Below are 17,524 nucleotides of genomic sequence, written 5' to 3'. Positions count from 1 at the left end.
CGCTCGCCAGAAAACGCTATCTTCTCCTGCGCGTTTCGTATCGGTGGTATTCCAGTTAAGGAGAACAGTCGACCTACGACAGAGGATTACATACAAGCAGGGTACGGAACACTGGAGTCAGAAGGCCGCAGTTCTCATGGCCGGCTATTTTGGTGTCCTTCAGTATTTGGTGTCAAAATGGCAATCTCTGCTCGAAAAACATGCAGCCGGTGTCGTACATGTTTGACCTTCTTTCGCACACGCATGTTTTAATCCAATATAGACACGCACGGCGTCAGTGGGAAGTATATGTGCGTCATCAAACGTTTGACCTAATATTGGATAAATAAATATGTCGCTGCAATTTCACGTTTTAGTTCACCTATATTAATCTATTTTTATTCTCCGGTAATTTGCCGAACACTACATCTATTTACTCGCAGAGATTACGCCATATTCGGCGAGATATATTCCCAACAAGTTAAAATTCTATTGGCTTTATTTTTATGGTTACGCATTCACTTGTTCTGTGGGGTAAAGATGGGATACCGTTCGCACCTGAATCCCATACTAACTCATCTTGTTTTAAACAAGTATAAGAACACTCTTTTAGAGTCTTTTAAAGTCGGTTATATAATTATTTAACCTATTTTTACTACCAAATATCCCATCTTACCCCACCCTACTATACTACCAACTAGTTTCTATTTTCCTATGTGTTTTATGAAACAGAATAATATTAAACTATATCTTGTCGTTTATTTTTTAATTGTTACGACATCATTATACCACTGTACTATTATACAGTAGATACTGCACGCATGGGTATTTATAAATATATGGTTTGTGGAATCTTTTACGTTTATAAACGTTAAGAAATGTTTGTGCTAGTCGCATTTTTAACATTAGACTGCATATTTCACACAAGGCGTAACGGTGAGCCTACAAACCGATTCACCGTCCAAACGAGTGGTAATAATTGCTTGTATGCCCTTAGCACAAACAAGCAAAACAGGCGTGGATTTCCTAAATAACTTATCCGTTTCGAACTCAGCACAGTGCGTTGGCGGCAGCTGATTGTGTCACGTAAAGCATAGGATTTAGCTTCGCATTCTTTTAGAAGGTGGCTAAGATAGAGCGATTGCTGTTTAGTTTTGGGCTTACTGCAAAACTTTGGAAAGTTTTCTGTTTACTCTCGATTTGATTCGATCTTTTATCTTTAATAGAATGTTTATACCGAACTGCACCATGAATCTGAAAACTCAATTATTCTGATTACGATAAGCCAATGCGGTAAGCAAACCAGCAAAGGCAACAAACAAGCTGTCACTCTTAACTCACAAGGGATTGTCTTGCGCAGGTCAGTCAGCTATTATTAGAACTTTTGCTTGCTAAGTTTATTTGTGTTTAAAAGCAACGCTTCGAACCAGCAGTTAGCACTTGACCCAGCGTTCATAGGCAGCTATTTTTTCCAAGAAACTGTAAGTGCTGACTAGATACTGAAATTCCCCACCTTTAACCGAGTGGTTCGTACAGTCCAAAGCAGGTACAGAAAAAATCGCTATGTCATTGTTTTGTCATGATTGCTGGGCCTATATGGTTATTTACTCGTATTTATTTATTTATAGATATCTCTTTCAAATAGTGGTAAATATTGCTGTATCATTCTATACCAGTTAAATCTGTTGCATAACGCATGTATAAGTTTACATATTCTGTGACAAGCGGACAGCGGGTGCCACCACTAGCCCAATGCCCTGTATGTAAAACTGAACTATACATTATTTCACTTTTATTGTTTTTCTTGTTGGTATGTGCTATACTAATTTCCGAGGAAATCTAGAATCTTATGCCGCTAACTGCCAAAACTCTTACTGTCTATTAGGTATTGAGAATGTATCATGACAAATTGACAATGTTTGATATAAAACATTTTTATTCGACACGTAACAGTAGATTTGTTGACGATATGGGTTCAAAACGACAGTAAAGTGAAAGTGATCATGAACCTGTAAACAGGCGCACACGTGAAAGTTAGAAATTAATAGAAAAGTGCACAATAAAACAATGAACAGTGAATAGAATACAGCTAAGTTTGGCTACAACTAAAGCCTCGTGCCAGCAGTTTGTTCGAGCGCGATCTGCTCGTGACAAGACCTTGTCAGCTGTTGTAGTGATGTAAATTTAAACGTTACCTTTGGACTACCGCAAATTGTATAATACGAAATCGTGCCACCACTGAGGGCGGTAACTAGTAAGTAATGGCCACCGCTAAGATATTTTAATTTTAGACTGTGAAATTAGGGTGGTGGTTAATGGCTTAGTAATCTCCGTTTGTGGCCCTCCGCATACTAGAGCAGGCGCAGTGCTATAACGTGCGAGCCCTCACTTGTGGTCGGGCCTGCCGTAAGTCTAATATGCGAATAGCGTGAGATGCAAACGGGTTGAGGCGTCGACAATTGCCGGCAATGTACCGACAGTGAGTGATCGCAGAGTGTGGTAGAATCGACATGAGATTGTCACGTTAGCCTTAACTCCGGTACTGGTGTTTAGGGTGCCAGAATTAGGCTCCGTGCATCACGATTGAACCTGGTGTGCTGTTGCCAAATAAACTCAGGATCCTTATACGGCTCGAGAATTGAAATGTCTTCATTACTGAAGCTAAACACGTAAATACAGCCGGGGCGATCCTCTGCTCTTGACTACAGTGCTTAGGTCGATGCCAAAGCGACTTGAGGTAAAAATCTGGACACGCAGCCCAAAGTAGAAGTTTAGCTTCTTTACGAAACTGATTGACCTGTTTGCCAACTTCCATATCTTCTGCATAGTAGTATCGCGTTGCTGGGACAGACAGCTCGGCCCGATAGCTGTTGGGTATAACACTACAGTTCGACGTCTACTGACCAGGGGCGCAGTGCCCCGTACTCCGTATACAAGGCCTGGGAGCCGGTTTGTTGCTACTTCACACACCACGTTCTCGCATGTTCTGAATTTCGTAGCGCAGCAGAGCTTCGTGAAGTGGGCTGACAAAGTAGACTCTTGCATCGGTAGCCAACCGGCATAGTTCGTCGTACATTGGTAGCATTATACCACGGATGAAGCCTTCCTGTGATTCAGGGACATTGACCTGTAAAAAAAGAAAAATTAAACATATTGTTCTGGTGGGAAATTTGGTCGGTTTTGTATTTAAAGTAAAGCGAAATTGCGGGTTATATTTTAACTGTGTGCGTTCAACTATTTTCTATTTCGGAGTCGTGGGAAAATATTCTTAATTAAGTGCGTCCAAGATCACGCGGCTTTTTGCATTCATTCACAGCGTCATAAAATTCCCAGGGTGCCCAGTAACCTGCACTTTCGGGATTACGTGCTTGTACACCAATTCATGCGGTCGCCATTTAACGCTTTAGTTGAGTAGACAATATGTGGGTGGGGCACGACCGTGATGATAAACTCCGCTTGATATTGCATTACATCATGACCCGATGTTTTAAGTGGCAATTAAGGCTGGCCAGTACCAGATCTCATGGTCGCGAATTTTTCTAATCGCCTTGTTTTGATTACACGTTGGACGTCAGGAGAAACTTGCAACCAATGCTGTTGTTCGTATTGGAAAACTTTCCGTGGTCGGGCGTTGACTAAATGAAAGCGTGCCCGACGTTTCGATTCTGTTTCTGTGCCAAAATGGGCTCAGCAAGAGGTCAATGGTGACCGCGGCATGCAGCTTACACGATGATTATTAGCGTGGTCGTGACCGGCCGGGAAGCAACGCACTTATATTTCCACTATAGCGATAGTCTGCGGCGGGGTCCACAAACTTTTTAGCTGGAAATGCGGTGTTTGTCATATTTCGACAACTTCGCCGCTTAGCTTAAGCTTTTAATCATCAGCTGTTTTACCACAAGTATTACATCGCGCATGAAAACGATGTTTTTTTATCGAATTTCCACTAAGCGCTAATTTTAGCGTAAAACTGTTTGTTCACGCTCCTTTTAACATTCGCCGGCGCTATTAAGCGCAGAAGCGATAACGAGGCTACGTCGCTACACAAGTATCCTTATTTGTCCATGGTATGCCACGATCTTGGTCTTATCTTTGTTGATAAATAAAATCTCGACCCTATATAGCCGGAGACATTATTATTCAACGTTGTTTAGCTGCATAGTCAACTTAACACTTGAGGTTTCAAGTCCTTCTCTAATGAGCACAAGGGAAAACGAGAAGAGCTAGAAAGAGGCTGCGCTTTCCTCTCTCCCCCAATACGCGGCCACCCGGTCGATGCCTGACACCAGTCGACACCATCTCGATTATCGCAAAGCGCTGTGTATCAGATTTTCTGATCTCCTATCAGCAAGCCAAATGTCATAACACGTTTTCTAGCCGGATACTGATTGTACAAAATCTGAACGGTCGCACTATATGCAGTTGTGGTTGGGTTTGCGACCCACGCGTCCTAGGTTTGTTATGAAGCAAAAGCGAACAAGCCAACGAACGGACAATTGTCACGACTGTGAGGTTGCCTTGCCGCAAGTTTGTGTACGAGCCAAACCCGCGAGCAGCCTAGGAGGGTTCGCATATTTATAGCGTTCTAACGGGCGCTTGGCGGTTTTATTGCTTTCACAAGCTTAGCGTGTCGATACACAGTTCCAGCTACGACAGTAAACAGATTTCGCTAATCCGCGTGAAGCAGATTTTGGCGTGGGCCGATATTCTTCTTCCCGACTAATTGCTGACCTACTGCGCCCAAAAAATGTAACAGCAAACAGTTAAAGAATCACTGCGATCGTTATCGGAGATAAAAATGACGTCATAGTGCCCCATATCTTTATGCATAGAGACATTATTGAAGGTGAATGATCGCTGTAAACGAACAGGTGATAAGTTTACATCAGGTGACACGAAAACGACCATTCCGCGCCTACTTCTTGACGTCACAAATGTAAATCACTGGACGTGCCCCCTGAATGATTATTATTGCTGTCAGCGACACCTCAAGGACTCGTACACCTAACTCAATTAAAGGGTTACGAATGTGTTTGATGGTTCTGATTTGACACTAACGAGCCGCATGACTTCCAGGAAGGAGAGATTTCGTTCATTTGTGTCGATTGGGTCGCCAGTGTTAAACATTGCGTTCACATTCGCGCACGATCTGCGACTTCCCCATGCTTACAGTAAATTACGATGGTGATTTCGGGTCTCGGTTGTAGCCGCGTGAACAACTTTGTGTTAATCACATTTCTACTCCGCGATGGTGGTGGCCGCGGCACAGCGAATACTCTAGCCCAAAATGTCGCATACGTGCCTTCACACCGCAGATAGGTAAGTTAATACAGGGATCAACACCAAATGCCATCGTATCAGCCAGATCTGAATCTTTGTCAGATGCAAGCAAAATTAAGATCTTACGATTTGATGGAGTGGTTTATGGATTACCGTTAATCCAATTCGTCTCGGTTAAAATGACGTCGTTGAAACCCGCAATTTCGCTTTTTTTTCAGCAAAAGTTAAAAGAAATAATAATATCAGAATTATTAGACTAACCAGGTCTGGGTCCATGTATGTAGTGACGGGAAGACGCTCTCTCTTTTCCCGAGCGCTTTGTTCGGAGTATTCGGCAAATAACCGGTCTACCCATGGCGAAGCGACTGTCTCCGGTCGAACTTCATTGGATACATCGGCACATTTGATGATAATTTTCAAAAGACTGAGCACATGAGAGCTGTGGAAAACATCGTAAATTAAACAATGGCTACAAATATTTGCTAAGCATTCACGTGCCGCTTTGATACAAGCTAATAATAGTCGGTAAATAATCCTAAAACCGCCAAACGTTTCTTAAGTTCCATATAGGGCCTTTCTCTCGCCCATCCTTAGCAAATAGTGTGTTTGGATTAGGCCCTTTCGCCTGTCCCGAACTATAATGTTTGCGTTCGCTCGTTTAAGCTGTTGTCGACAACGACACGGTTTGACGACATTACGGGAAATAACAACAACACGAACTCACTTGTTTTTAAAGTCGAAACCCGTGTCTATGTTGCAACGGTATGTTTCCATTACATCTTTATGGCGGGCCAGGTCGGTAGCGAGAATGAGGTCGCCCACGTTCGTCAGCACTTCGTCCCGGTTGTTAACGTTGCGGAAGATGTTTCGTTCTTTGTTGGAGAGAATGCGGCAAGCAACCGCAAAGTGGTGCTGTTCTGTAATTGCGAAAGGTCATACGGTCAGGACTGTGTCATACGCGGGCGCTTGGATGTAGCTCATATTGTGGAGTAAACACTTACCTAGAATGCTTTTGTAATTGTAGAGAATTGCGAGTGGTGTGCGGGCATGGCAGTGGTATGAATTGTTCAGGCCTGGGTGATCCACATCGTGACATACAGCGGCGGTCAATAGCGCCCCCAAGTGATCGACAGATACTTTGTTTCTGAGGCGTAGCTTGCATATTATGCTGTAGGCCATCTGCGGAGGAATGTGTAAACAATAATATTCACAATATCCATATTTGTGACACTTACATAACGCGTGGTAATTACAGTTATATGGCCGATTACGAGATAGTACATTTATTTAATCTCCACTGCTTTGGCAACAGTAGATAAAGGATCAAGTGTATATTTCTGGTATTAACCGTACCCAATTTTCTACGTCTCCGAATGTTTTGTGCAAAGCAGATTGGAGCACTAACCTGGGTGACGCAGAAGCAGTGTTTAAAGTTGTGGTAGGGGTTGTCTTGGTATCGTTCTCGCACACCAAGAAGAAACATACGAAGAGTTGAACGCGGGATTTTCCACGCGCGCACTACCCCAAGGTCGTGGTACATGTATCTGAAAACATATGCAAAACCATGAGTCAGAAGATTATTGTCGCCACCATTTGCATCACAACAGATTACACGGAATAGTCGCGGAACGCCCCCTTTGTTGGCGGGGCAATAATCAATGATGTTCTAATACGGCAGATGCTGCGCACGATTAGTTTCATCGTAAAACAAACGCTGTACGCCACATGTACTTGCGACTTATCGTTTCCCATCGTATTAACATGCGTATGCGCAATAAACATGCGGCCGTCGTTCCGTGTACTTTTCTTTGACCTTAAACTCGTACGATATAATATTGGTCACGGAGGGGTTACTCTGGGTCACGAATGCTTTGGGTGTTCCAACATGTCGAAACCCAAAGTAGTGGTCTCGTTATTTATTGCTGCATTATCACGTTTTTGGGTTTAGAACGAAAAAGCTGCCCACAAAAAGGTCGCACCTTCAATAAAAACATTGTTTTTCCGACATGCATGTTAACATCCCAGGTTTAATTAATATTTTGCATGTCAGTTTAAGCTAAGCGGTTTAAATATTAGCGATAGAAATACCGACAGTTGGTTTACTAGGAACGGCGTGGTTTAATACAGCCCACAAAGTTTACGTTTTCTCGAAACGCCGACAATCGATCGCTTTAGAACGTCATAAATTTTAACTTAATTGCGACCTATTCGGTGCCTCAAAAATGACTTTATAGTTTTGCGCATTAAAATAAAGTACTTACTCGATATGGTCGATCATCGAGTCACGGTCAAGTCTCCAAACATCAAAGTAAGGTTCGGCAAGATCTCGCATGATTCCTTTCGGGCAGTTTATAACTTCTACGCTTGGCATTGTAACGTCTTCTTCTATATAACCGTTATCGTGGACGGGCTCTTTGGTTTTCGTACTCTTGATGAACTCGTCTTTTTGCAGCTGTTTCGCCTCTGGTTGACTGCTGGTCAATGCACTTTCTATTGCGCTGATATTCGTGATGAAAGTGGAATTCTCTGACTCTTTTTGCGTACAGCTTTCAGTCTTATTTTGTTCTTGAAATCTGAAAACGAGCAAATATTTTGTTAATAATTTCCAACAACTCTCAAAGCGCATGAATGTACATTAACGTTTTCTATGTATTACTGCTGCTAAAGAACCATTTCCAATACTCTAAAGCGTCTGCAGCTGGCAAAGAGCTATCAGGGTTTATGTATAAATAACCGTGAATGCTCAATACGCTCGTTGATTGACGCTTGGAGGATAACCAGGATTATCACATCTCAATCACATAGCTTATTAGAGACCAGCACGTCATATCAGGTTTTAGCTATGGAGATAGCTACACCTGTTGCCTGTTGGCCAAGCAACTTGGCAGTGCCGTTGCTTTGACCGAACCACTGCTATTTATATGCTCGCTGGGTGTGGGAGAGACCGAAAAAAGTAGAAGGTGCAGTTCCTAACAGGTGCGGCGCAAGAGAGCTCTCTCGCATGTTTACCAAAAGATGCACTCGTACAATCTGCCCATCGACAACGACACAAACACGATTATGACGTAGAATTACTTCACGAATCCTGACGTAATGTAATCGCGTTGCATACGAAACAAATCTCTTCCAATTGTCGCGCGGGATCCGATAACGACGGCTCGTGTTCGCCACAAAACGAGGTTCTGCCAACAGCACAAATAAAGAACCGCTTTCAGCCCCTTCCGACCCGGGAAGCATTTACGAGATCAACTCAAGCAATTTCAATATATCCGCACTGTAGCGTTTGCAAGGTCGTTACCCGCTGTTTTATTTTCGGCACACGACGAAGCTTCGCCCTGGCTTCAGCGTAACGACTTGGTCGAGAAATCGCGAGTGTGCCGCAGACGTAGCATCAACAACCATTTACCCAGGAAAGAAAAACAATCAGTTTCGTCACGGGCACGCCTGAACGTGTGTGTCACATGCCTAACTTGGACACGTCAATCAATCTGACCCACCGCGAATAAATAAATACTATAACACATAATAGTAAGCAGCGTTATCTATGGGCTTGGCCGGTCTGCTTGTTTAGGTTAGGGCGGCAACAACAGGAGTGATATTTACTTTCGCTCGCTTTCGTTCATACAGATTCTCCACTTATTTGGACAACTAAGAAAACAAATCCTGACGCCGTATAGTATACAGGTCACAGAGCGTTCGTTTTAATCAGACTACGTTCCCGCTAACGACTTATTATATCGGAAACTTTGACGTCGTTTGCGGCCGACCAGGGCTACGAAAACACTCAGGGGTGTTTGTACATCCGTGTAAAAGTGATTACTGGAATGTTTATTGAACCACGGACACCGTGTGTTGTCCAAACGACAATATGCGCATTAAATTGTCACCGCCGTCATCGTATAAATATTTTTGTTTATTTAATATAATCGCGAGTCCGTCACCATCCACTCAATATAGCGTCAGCCATTACCTTGCCTTTGCACCACGCAGTCACGAATTTATGAGAGCCAATTCAAATTTTAACAAACAAAGAGCTCTTACTTCTGATTCGCAGACAATTGCAAATTTAATAAGTACCCGTTGGAAGACTGCGCCCATCGACACAACTCCAAAATCCGACCGCGTGTATTCAAACAATAGCTCGTTTATTGCACTTCATAACTAACGCTTATTGTAAGCTTACTTCCGCCTTGATCGGCCAGGCAGGAACCGCCTCCATTTTCCAGCAACCGTGGCAATGAAGTTCTTGGCTTTCCGCAGCATATTTTCTATTATATTCTTCGTAGCAATCTATACCAGCTGTTTAAGTAGCTGTATTCCTCATTAAATAACTTTTACTGCGAGTAATCCACAGGCTCCCAAATTAGACCCAACTGTACAAACTACCCGAGAAACCGACTGTAGATGCTAATGATTAACGCCGATATTACACCGGGCATACTAGGCAAGAGAATGCAGAGCAGAGCGTTGTAACGTAAAAGGGTGGCGGGGCTTATTCTCTCTTCTTACTAGCTTGGCGGCCGATCACGATTTTGAGATTATGTTTCATTTGGAGGAATTAATCCGTCAGATCGCAAACAAGCGAAAGACCGCGAGGTATCTCTCCTCTGCTCCCGAGTCGTTGCTGCTGGAGAGCGAGGGAAGTTCCGCACTTTTCCGGATAACCAGCAGCGAGCGCTTCCGAGAAAGCTGAGGGAGAATTTCGCTATCGTTGCCGAGATCGCTGATCGATATGTTGCCTCAAAATAATTACGCGACGATCAGTGGTCGCGATTAATTGGCCCCGATCCGTTTATTATTCCACAAAAACAAAGATGCCACCCGTGCTCCATCGCTCGGCAGTTCCTGGAAGGCGTTTCGAACCTGACCCCCTATGGTGGTGATTCCGCACCTGTGGGATAACCGCCTGTGGAATGGCGCGGTCGATCGTGCTCTTAAGTTCTCGAAAATGCTTGTTTGTTGTGACCCAAGTTTGTTTTATAACACGAGAAACAAGAACGGAAGATTAACCGTGAAGATGCTGCGCGGATGAGCGACTAAGACCGTGATTAATAGCGCTTTAAATCGCAAGAGCAACTTTGGTTCCGGCATCGCGTTGTTAAACCAAGGAAAGCATAACAGCTCAAACATCCGAGCCTATAACGAGCGCCAGCGCTTACAGTCAAATAATTTAAGCTGCAACATTATAGCGAGTTCATCCCCTATAGGTCGTAGGGAATTAGTGAGGTCGACTTGGCAAGTTCGCCATAATGTTTGACCTAATTTTGTTAACATGGTTTTACTGATGGATCGTTGGTTGTTTATGTTTAATTTTTAACGTTCAGTTGACGCGAATTCCATTTCGATTTCCGGGAAGCGTTAGATCTCCACCCTTCGATCCGTATCCCGATTTTAATTGATGCTCGTTTGACATCGTCTTCTGTTTGTTTCGCAACACCGTATCAACCCACCACCCCAGCTCGTACGTAAAACACACCCAGACAAGGCCGCCTTTGTCTTCTGTACCAACGTCGCCATTTTACCTTAGTAATGTGGATTCGGGTGTCTTGAAGACGGATAAGCGTGCGCCACAGCCTCCCTAGTAATAAGTTTCGCCGCATACTTACTGAATATCACCTTTGTAAGACACGCCGACCAAACGTGCGAAAAACAAGCCGCAAAAATTCATCACCTAAACTTCCTCCGTTTCTTATTAATTCTCGCCCAAATTAGGAACAATATTACCAAGACAAGTATACAGTATGTAGAGCCCGCGGTTATAGCGTGCGGGGCAAACCTTACCGAAGCGCCCAACCCAACGATGCGAGTGCTAATTTTTCTATATTATTGTCGCTTTAAATGGTGTCACTAAACTTTAAGATTAACTGTCGCGTAAGCGTCCAACCCAAAGCTATTGTCACACCCAAATATGGCTTCCCGATTTCAGCTGACATTTAGAAACGTTCGTGTCCGACGCTTTTATGCGGAAAATCCGCGTGTACAGTCAACAGTTTTCAACGTCCCAATATAACGCACGTACACCCGGTTTCGCCCAGCTGACCCCGGCAGAGCGGCGGAAAACGTTCCCCATGTCCGAGTTGGCACCAAAACATGGCCAAACCAAACATTTCTGATAGCAGGGCAGCCATTTCCACGAATCCAACCACAAAAGCAAACTAACATCAAGCAAAAGATTAGCGCTGTTTCCGTCCATCTATTTTGCGGGAATGTAGTTACGTGATCGTGGTCACACCATCACCTGACGAGACATTGCCCTCTGTCCCATCGTAGCAGCAAGAAAACAGTCGTGATCGTGTACAATCCTTCGTTTATTTTGATATGCCGACGTATAAATTTACATCCCAGGCGATATTTATACATGTGGACTTGGCTTGCGATCTTATCCTCTGATACGGGAGGTGTAGCCAGCATATTAGGCAACAAGAACCGTTCCTATTCCATTTTAATTAGCATGGCGGTGTTGTGAGTACATCTTCCAAGCGAAGTTTACAAGTGTACCTAAAAAGCTGCATGACCTCGTCTTGAACCTTTCTTTAAGGTCTTTCGACAAGCCCGGGCTTTGTTTTGTAACCGGACCCTAACTAATTTAAGCGGATCATCCTTTTCGCCATTATGTGGGATCGCGTTTGCTGGATTGCAGAAGCCAGCTTTGAAACAACACGATTTTGTTAAAAATAACCCCGCATCGGACAAGCTCGCATGCGAAAGCTGACGAAATTGATCGCACCAAAATTGGGTTTATTTTTAGGGAAAAATTACCGAAATTTTCGAAAAATTGTTGCGTTGAACCCCACTTTGTGCTTTGGTAAGTGGCTGCTGCGGGTGGCCCGCCTACCGTGCACAATACGGTGGGTTGTGCCTTAAAATTGAAATCGATGTCCACATCTTCTTGAGTGTGAGTAATCGTCAAGTTTCGTTATCCAGCGAAGATTAGATCACATCCAATCTTATCACAAGATGAAAATTGGAGGGCTAGCTCACGTATTTTGCTCGCCTCGCCTTTTACATTTCCACGAAGCGCTTTCAAAACATAAACAGACAAAGTGCGACCCTCTGTGACTAACAAACAATAAGATAAAATCGATAAAAGCGCAATATTTATTCGTAAACTAATTGTCGCTGCCGAATGACGCGGGATCTTCGATTATCAAGAAGACAATCGAGCATCAACAGCCCAAACAACAGCTCGTATAGTTGACGTCATGTACCATTGTAAGTTCGGGAAGCCAGCGATTGTAATTTCCGAATTCTAAGCGGTCAGTGTCGCGCGAACGTGGGAATTAACGCCAAAAACAATGGCAATTGCTTAGTGCTTAGTAACAGTTCGCGCCTGGCGCTTTGAGGCGCGCGCCGGATCCTGACCGCGTCTCTTTCCGCCACTCAATTGTATCGTAACAGTGCAACCTTCTATCTTGCCACGCGGGTGCAAGAAGCCGCACAAATGCGAGCCATTGTAGCGACGGGCTATTACATGGTCGCGAGGGTAGCAATTTGCAGCGCGGGCGGCAGTACTTTCCCAGCACCGTGTCATTTTTAGTTGTGACAAACGCTGATGGTTATCGCGTATGACGACACTCGCGTGTAATTATTTTTCGCGTTCTGTCTGGCCGAGCCGCTTCGGCCGTGACCTCTCGAGTCGAATTGTGATGTCACTCCTTGAACTGCTTTTACCGATTCATTGTAATTGTCGGTCGCGAAGAGTTCGTGTCTTAAAACAAGAAGCTGTGGCTATCTCACGCTGGCCAATTTAATTAAACACTAGTTGCGCATTTCCCACCGTAGTTGTAGCACTTCTTGGAATTTCACTCGTAAACAACACCGTATAGACATTATACAAACGGACAAAGGCTCCGTGTTTCCGGACATTCCGCAAAAGTTCAGACTAAAAAATTTAGACGAACCGAAAGTTCATGCCCAACCTGTTTTTAATCAAAACCCGAAATACTCCTGACCGGAACGGGTAACACAAAATGAACGGTTGTAGCGACGTCAGACGCAAATCATTTCCCACAGCCCAATATTACGAGGCGTCAATGTATGACGTAGGAAGGTTCGACAGGATGTGTTGTTTCCAAGAAAGTCGACGCGTTGCGTAATAAATACGAGAAATGCATAGCCCGCCGATGAGCACTGTCACTTTTTATGGCAATCTTAATTCGTTCCACTTGTGCGGGGGACGGATTCGAAGCCTATCGTTACTGCGGCTTCCGTAGAGCTAGATCGGTGAGCACATGAGCCGCAGTCTTCGTCTAAGTTAACCCGAGTGGATGAACAACCCGCAGAATGACTAGATTACGCGAGCCCGGTATTTACGTGACGTAGATAAACACGGTGGAAACCGCAGGCATTCGTCAATCCAAGACTTCTCACCTTGGCGGAAAAATGATGAATTACTCACAAAATACCAAATGCCAAAAAACGTCTACGTTTATCATAATCTACTGCACGTAGATGTTGCTGGACGTATATGAGATAATTAACTCCGCGCGATAAGTTGTCCAAAATGCATCTCTAAATAAACAGAGGCGCGGGAAAGCTAAAAGAACTCGCGCCGAACTTTAAGGCGAATTCGGTAGCAACAGATCCGATTTTATCTCAAATAGCCGACAGCATCGCTGCAGCTTACCCTTTGGACTTACGAATGGACTTCGTACATTAATAAACTGCTGGCAAATATGATCATAACCTTAAAGGCGCCGTATACGTAGCGGTAATTTTTGCATAACACCACTTCCAAAGGCATTTTCTTCTCCAGTATCATTCATCAATGTAGATTCTGTATCTCCCATCAGTTTATTGTTGTTTAAGTTTTAAATCAACGGTGGTTGTTTTGTTTATTCGAAAAATTATGAATATTATAAGCCTTTTAACGACACCATTTTAAAATGTTGTTAAGCCTTATTTAACAAAGGTCAAAATATGTAGATTTCAGGTAAAGCATGACCCGGTTTAATGTATGGAATGCACAACAGTGTTGTTTTCAGTGAAACGACCGTTGAACTTGTAAACCTCCTTTGATGTTTCTTATGCAACCATTCATGGTCGAAGTGTGATATTGTTCCGCGAAAGCGTTATCCACAACGATCACGTGTAGCCGCCTTTAGGTGATATGGGATCTGTTGTTAAGCCGACGTTGGTACAAAGCGGGCTTACATCCTTCTGGAATTATGTCCTGCAATTTGCAGCCGTGCAAGTGCGAGATAAGCGCCGCCCTGACAACTTAATTCAATTTGACGTCACGAACGATTAATCGCGCCTCCCAATTATGCCGTAAATGACGACACCCACCAATTTTACTGAAGAACTTGTACGACACGTCCGCCATTTTTGCTCCTTTCAAAACTGCGACACCGGGTTCATTGAAACATTGTTCAAATATCGTGGTTTCAAATCTCTGTCACCATCTTGCGTTGCTTTCGCTTCTAACGAGGCAAGTCACTGACTTTTGATTTGTCATTTGTATTTAGCGGCGCGAGTGTTTAGATAAGCAATCACTGCTACAAAATCTCGCAGCAATACGACTGATGCGTTTTTAATTCCATGTTCGGCTTTCCCCGATTCGAAATTTAGACAGGTCGGTGTTTTTTCAGTGACGATGTCGACGTCAAAAATAACCCAAGTCGCCCGCAAATCTCATGGCAACAATTCCTCGCCCTTAATCAAGACACCGCTGATGGATGGTGCGGGCGCGTAATGTAGAGTGAAATGTAAATTAAGGGAATTGGTTTTGCCCGCAACCAACCGCCATGACGTCAAAGCACCAAATCATGACTCCCGACTCGCCTACGTAGCATTTAGCGTTGCAACCTTCTAAACTATACCGACAGGCGGCATTGCTTTGCTCTGGCTTTCTCGGCATTTATGCAACAGTCTCTGGTGTTGCCCCAACAGCAAAACCAACCGTATTGGCTTTCACTCATTGCGCCGCTCCCTTATAAGTCCTCAGCTATGGTATTTAAAATAGGATATCCAAAAACCGCTGGCAATTATACCGATTGGACCACCCGACAGTCAAAGGAACTTCGGCCGCTTGTTTGTGCCAGCCCAGAGCTAATTAATAGGAATGTATTGTATGGACTTTGCTACTTATGTTTCCAAGGGCGATGGATCTCGTAAAGCATTCAAGCGCTTTAATAGCAACTCTTGTGTTATGGTGTCTGTTTTAAATTAAAACACAACTACACGCGTCTTGTTTGTTTCAAAATAAAAACCAACATGAAACGTCCAACCCGCAACATGTTACAAAGATCACTTCATAAAAAGTCCATGTTTAAAAACGTATGAAAAACACCACGACCACACAACATGCCAGAACGTACCTCCTTTTTTGGAATTGAACCCATTTGAATTACCACTAAGCCTTATATAATGCACTCCGTTAAACCCAACGTTACAGCGCGTAATTCAAACGCGTCAACTTCCGTACACATTGCATGCATGAAGCGGTAAACCTCAACGTTATAAAACATAAACCTTGAGTATTGCGGGATGGCGGACGAAACGTAGGAAATATACACTGAGTATTTTCATGCAAGATAAGCCGTTAAAAGATGATTTAAAACATACAACGTTAACACTTACTCATTGCCAATGTCTGGAGCTCCATTGCTTTGCATTTCGATCTTTTCTTCTTGTAAGGATAGATCGGATCCGCCCGAAGCAGTTTCTTCGTCCAAAATCTCTTCGATTTGTTCACCAGATCTGACTGAACCGGACTCCGAAGATGCTCCTTTATCTAGCTCAGCCTCTTCCCTAGAGCTTGATGTTTCTGACAGGTTGTCATCTCGAGACGGATCCACGTCACCATTGACGTCATTCGATGACGTCACGGTTTTAGCGTGTGTCGACATTTGCAATTGATTTGGATTTGAAAATTCGTTTCTGTTTCTTTTAATGTCAGATCACGCAAATCAATATCTTACCCTATGCTGTTGTAGAATCTGTATATAGTTTAGATTTATAATTCAAACTTTCTACAAAGTGGAAACCATACGTATTTACTACCTCGTTGCACACGTACTACCTTTAGCCCTGTCATTGAACACGTAGTCTTGTAAATACAAGTGAATGAGAAATCATATTATTTCCTGCAATCGACTAACTCATCTACCGCGAAAACAGTCGATTTTCAGGGTTGCATTTCCGGGCAAGGTTTCGCTGCTGCCGAGAAGCGCTCTTCTCCTTTCTGCTCTGCACTGCCCGGGAATAGGTGCTTTAGTTTACAACACAAACTGTAGAGCAGCACCACAAAACACTGCGCTTGTTTGTAATAAGCAACCGGCATTAATTTTTCGGGTGAATCTATTTTCGGATGGCGAACGTGCTACAGTCAGAGCTCGAATTTGTCAGCATCATAAATTACGCTAGCCGGCAATGGAGCTAAGACGAAAACAAGTCAGCTACTGTATGTACGCAGCTTTATACCAAAAGTTTAGTCCAACTCCTTCTTACTGCTGGAAAAGCTACCAAATTCCGAATGACGTACTATGGGCGCTCACCCGAAAACGAGATGGCGTATTCATTTCTTCCCTCAACAGCTTGAAAGTCAAACCAAATTAGTTTTAGGCCAAGTGCGTAATCCGTCCTTCACCCAGATCCAGGGTTTTAATTACACTTAACACTTACAGGCAGTTCGTTATCCTTTATTTGTTACTAATCACTTTTAATGCATTCCGTTTTAATCCCTACTCTTTGAGGCGGTACGCATATACACTAGGGCAAACTGTAGTAGTCAGTCCTCTATATCCCTGCGTTAACGTTGTTCACGTAATTCTAACACATAAACATTAACTGCGTCAACATTCGAACCAGTTACCCCAGTTTACGAGCGGCACTTCATAAAGTTTGAATAATCATAAACCGGAATAATTGTCGGGTGTTTGACTGACTGCATTGCATCACCCATCCGCCCAACAACGCTATACCAGCCGCTTATACTGTACATAATCGATACCGATAGCTGCTGTGCACGTAACTATATATGTAATGGGGCTTAAGCTATCGACCTTTTCGATTTCGCTACTAATGAAACTGCTTCATAAGCGTAAGCTGCCAATATTGGTTTATTTATAGGAAAACATGTGGGTTATAATTTGATTACAACGAATAGGGGTTTAAAGGTCCAGGGCCGTCGTCCCTCAATAACTGGATCAATAAAGCGCTTACAATTCCCCCAAGTGCAGGATTAACTAAACTCTCAACAATAACTCTTAACATTCGCATGCACGCTTTACAATCGCCACTCTTAAATAGCGGCCACTGCGAC

At 43.6% G+C, this 17,524-nt stretch overlaps 2 protein-coding genes across 3 annotated transcripts in view; one reads left to right on the top strand and one right to left on the bottom strand.

Moving 5' to 3' along the window:
- The first annotated feature begins 1,209 nt into the window (after positions 1-1,209).
- Positions 1,210-17,524, top strand: part of LOC100180004 (organic solute transporter subunit alpha) — a 43,934-nt gene continuing 27,619 nt past the window's right edge. Inside the window, exon 1 of the mRNA XM_026836170.1 lies at positions 1,210-1,339. The gene's annotated coding sequence lies outside the window, so the exon portion shown is untranslated. The remainder of the gene's footprint in view (positions 1,340-17,524) is intronic.
- LOC100175338 (high affinity cGMP-specific 3',5'-cyclic phosphodiesterase 9A) lies at positions 1,898-16,317 on the bottom strand. Of its 2 annotated transcripts, none has more exons than XM_002131421.5 (7): positions 15,841-16,317; positions 7,521-7,832; positions 6,665-6,803; positions 6,261-6,438; positions 5,984-6,176; positions 5,521-5,698; positions 1,898-3,106 (listed from the first exon to the last, which is right to left on the bottom strand). In XM_002131421.5, the coding sequence occupies exons 1-7, from the start codon at positions 16,107-16,109 to the stop codon at positions 2,942-2,944; spliced, it is 1,434 nt and encodes a 477-aa protein (XP_002131457.1). In that variant the 5' UTR covers positions 16,110-16,317; the 3' UTR covers positions 1,898-2,941. The 2 variants fall into 2 exon arrangements, with proteins under 2 accessions (XP_002131457.1, XP_018669064.1); XM_018813519.2 differs by lacking the exon at positions 15,841-16,317 and adding an exon at positions 9,443-10,220.

Source organism: Ciona intestinalis, chromosome 9 (genome assembly GCF_000224145.3).
Source record: "Ciona intestinalis chromosome 9, KH, whole genome shotgun sequence".
NCBI classification, from domain to species: Eukaryota; Metazoa; Chordata; class Ascidiacea; order Phlebobranchia; family Cionidae; genus Ciona; species Ciona intestinalis.
This window is presented reverse-complemented; position numbering and strand designations above follow the sequence as displayed.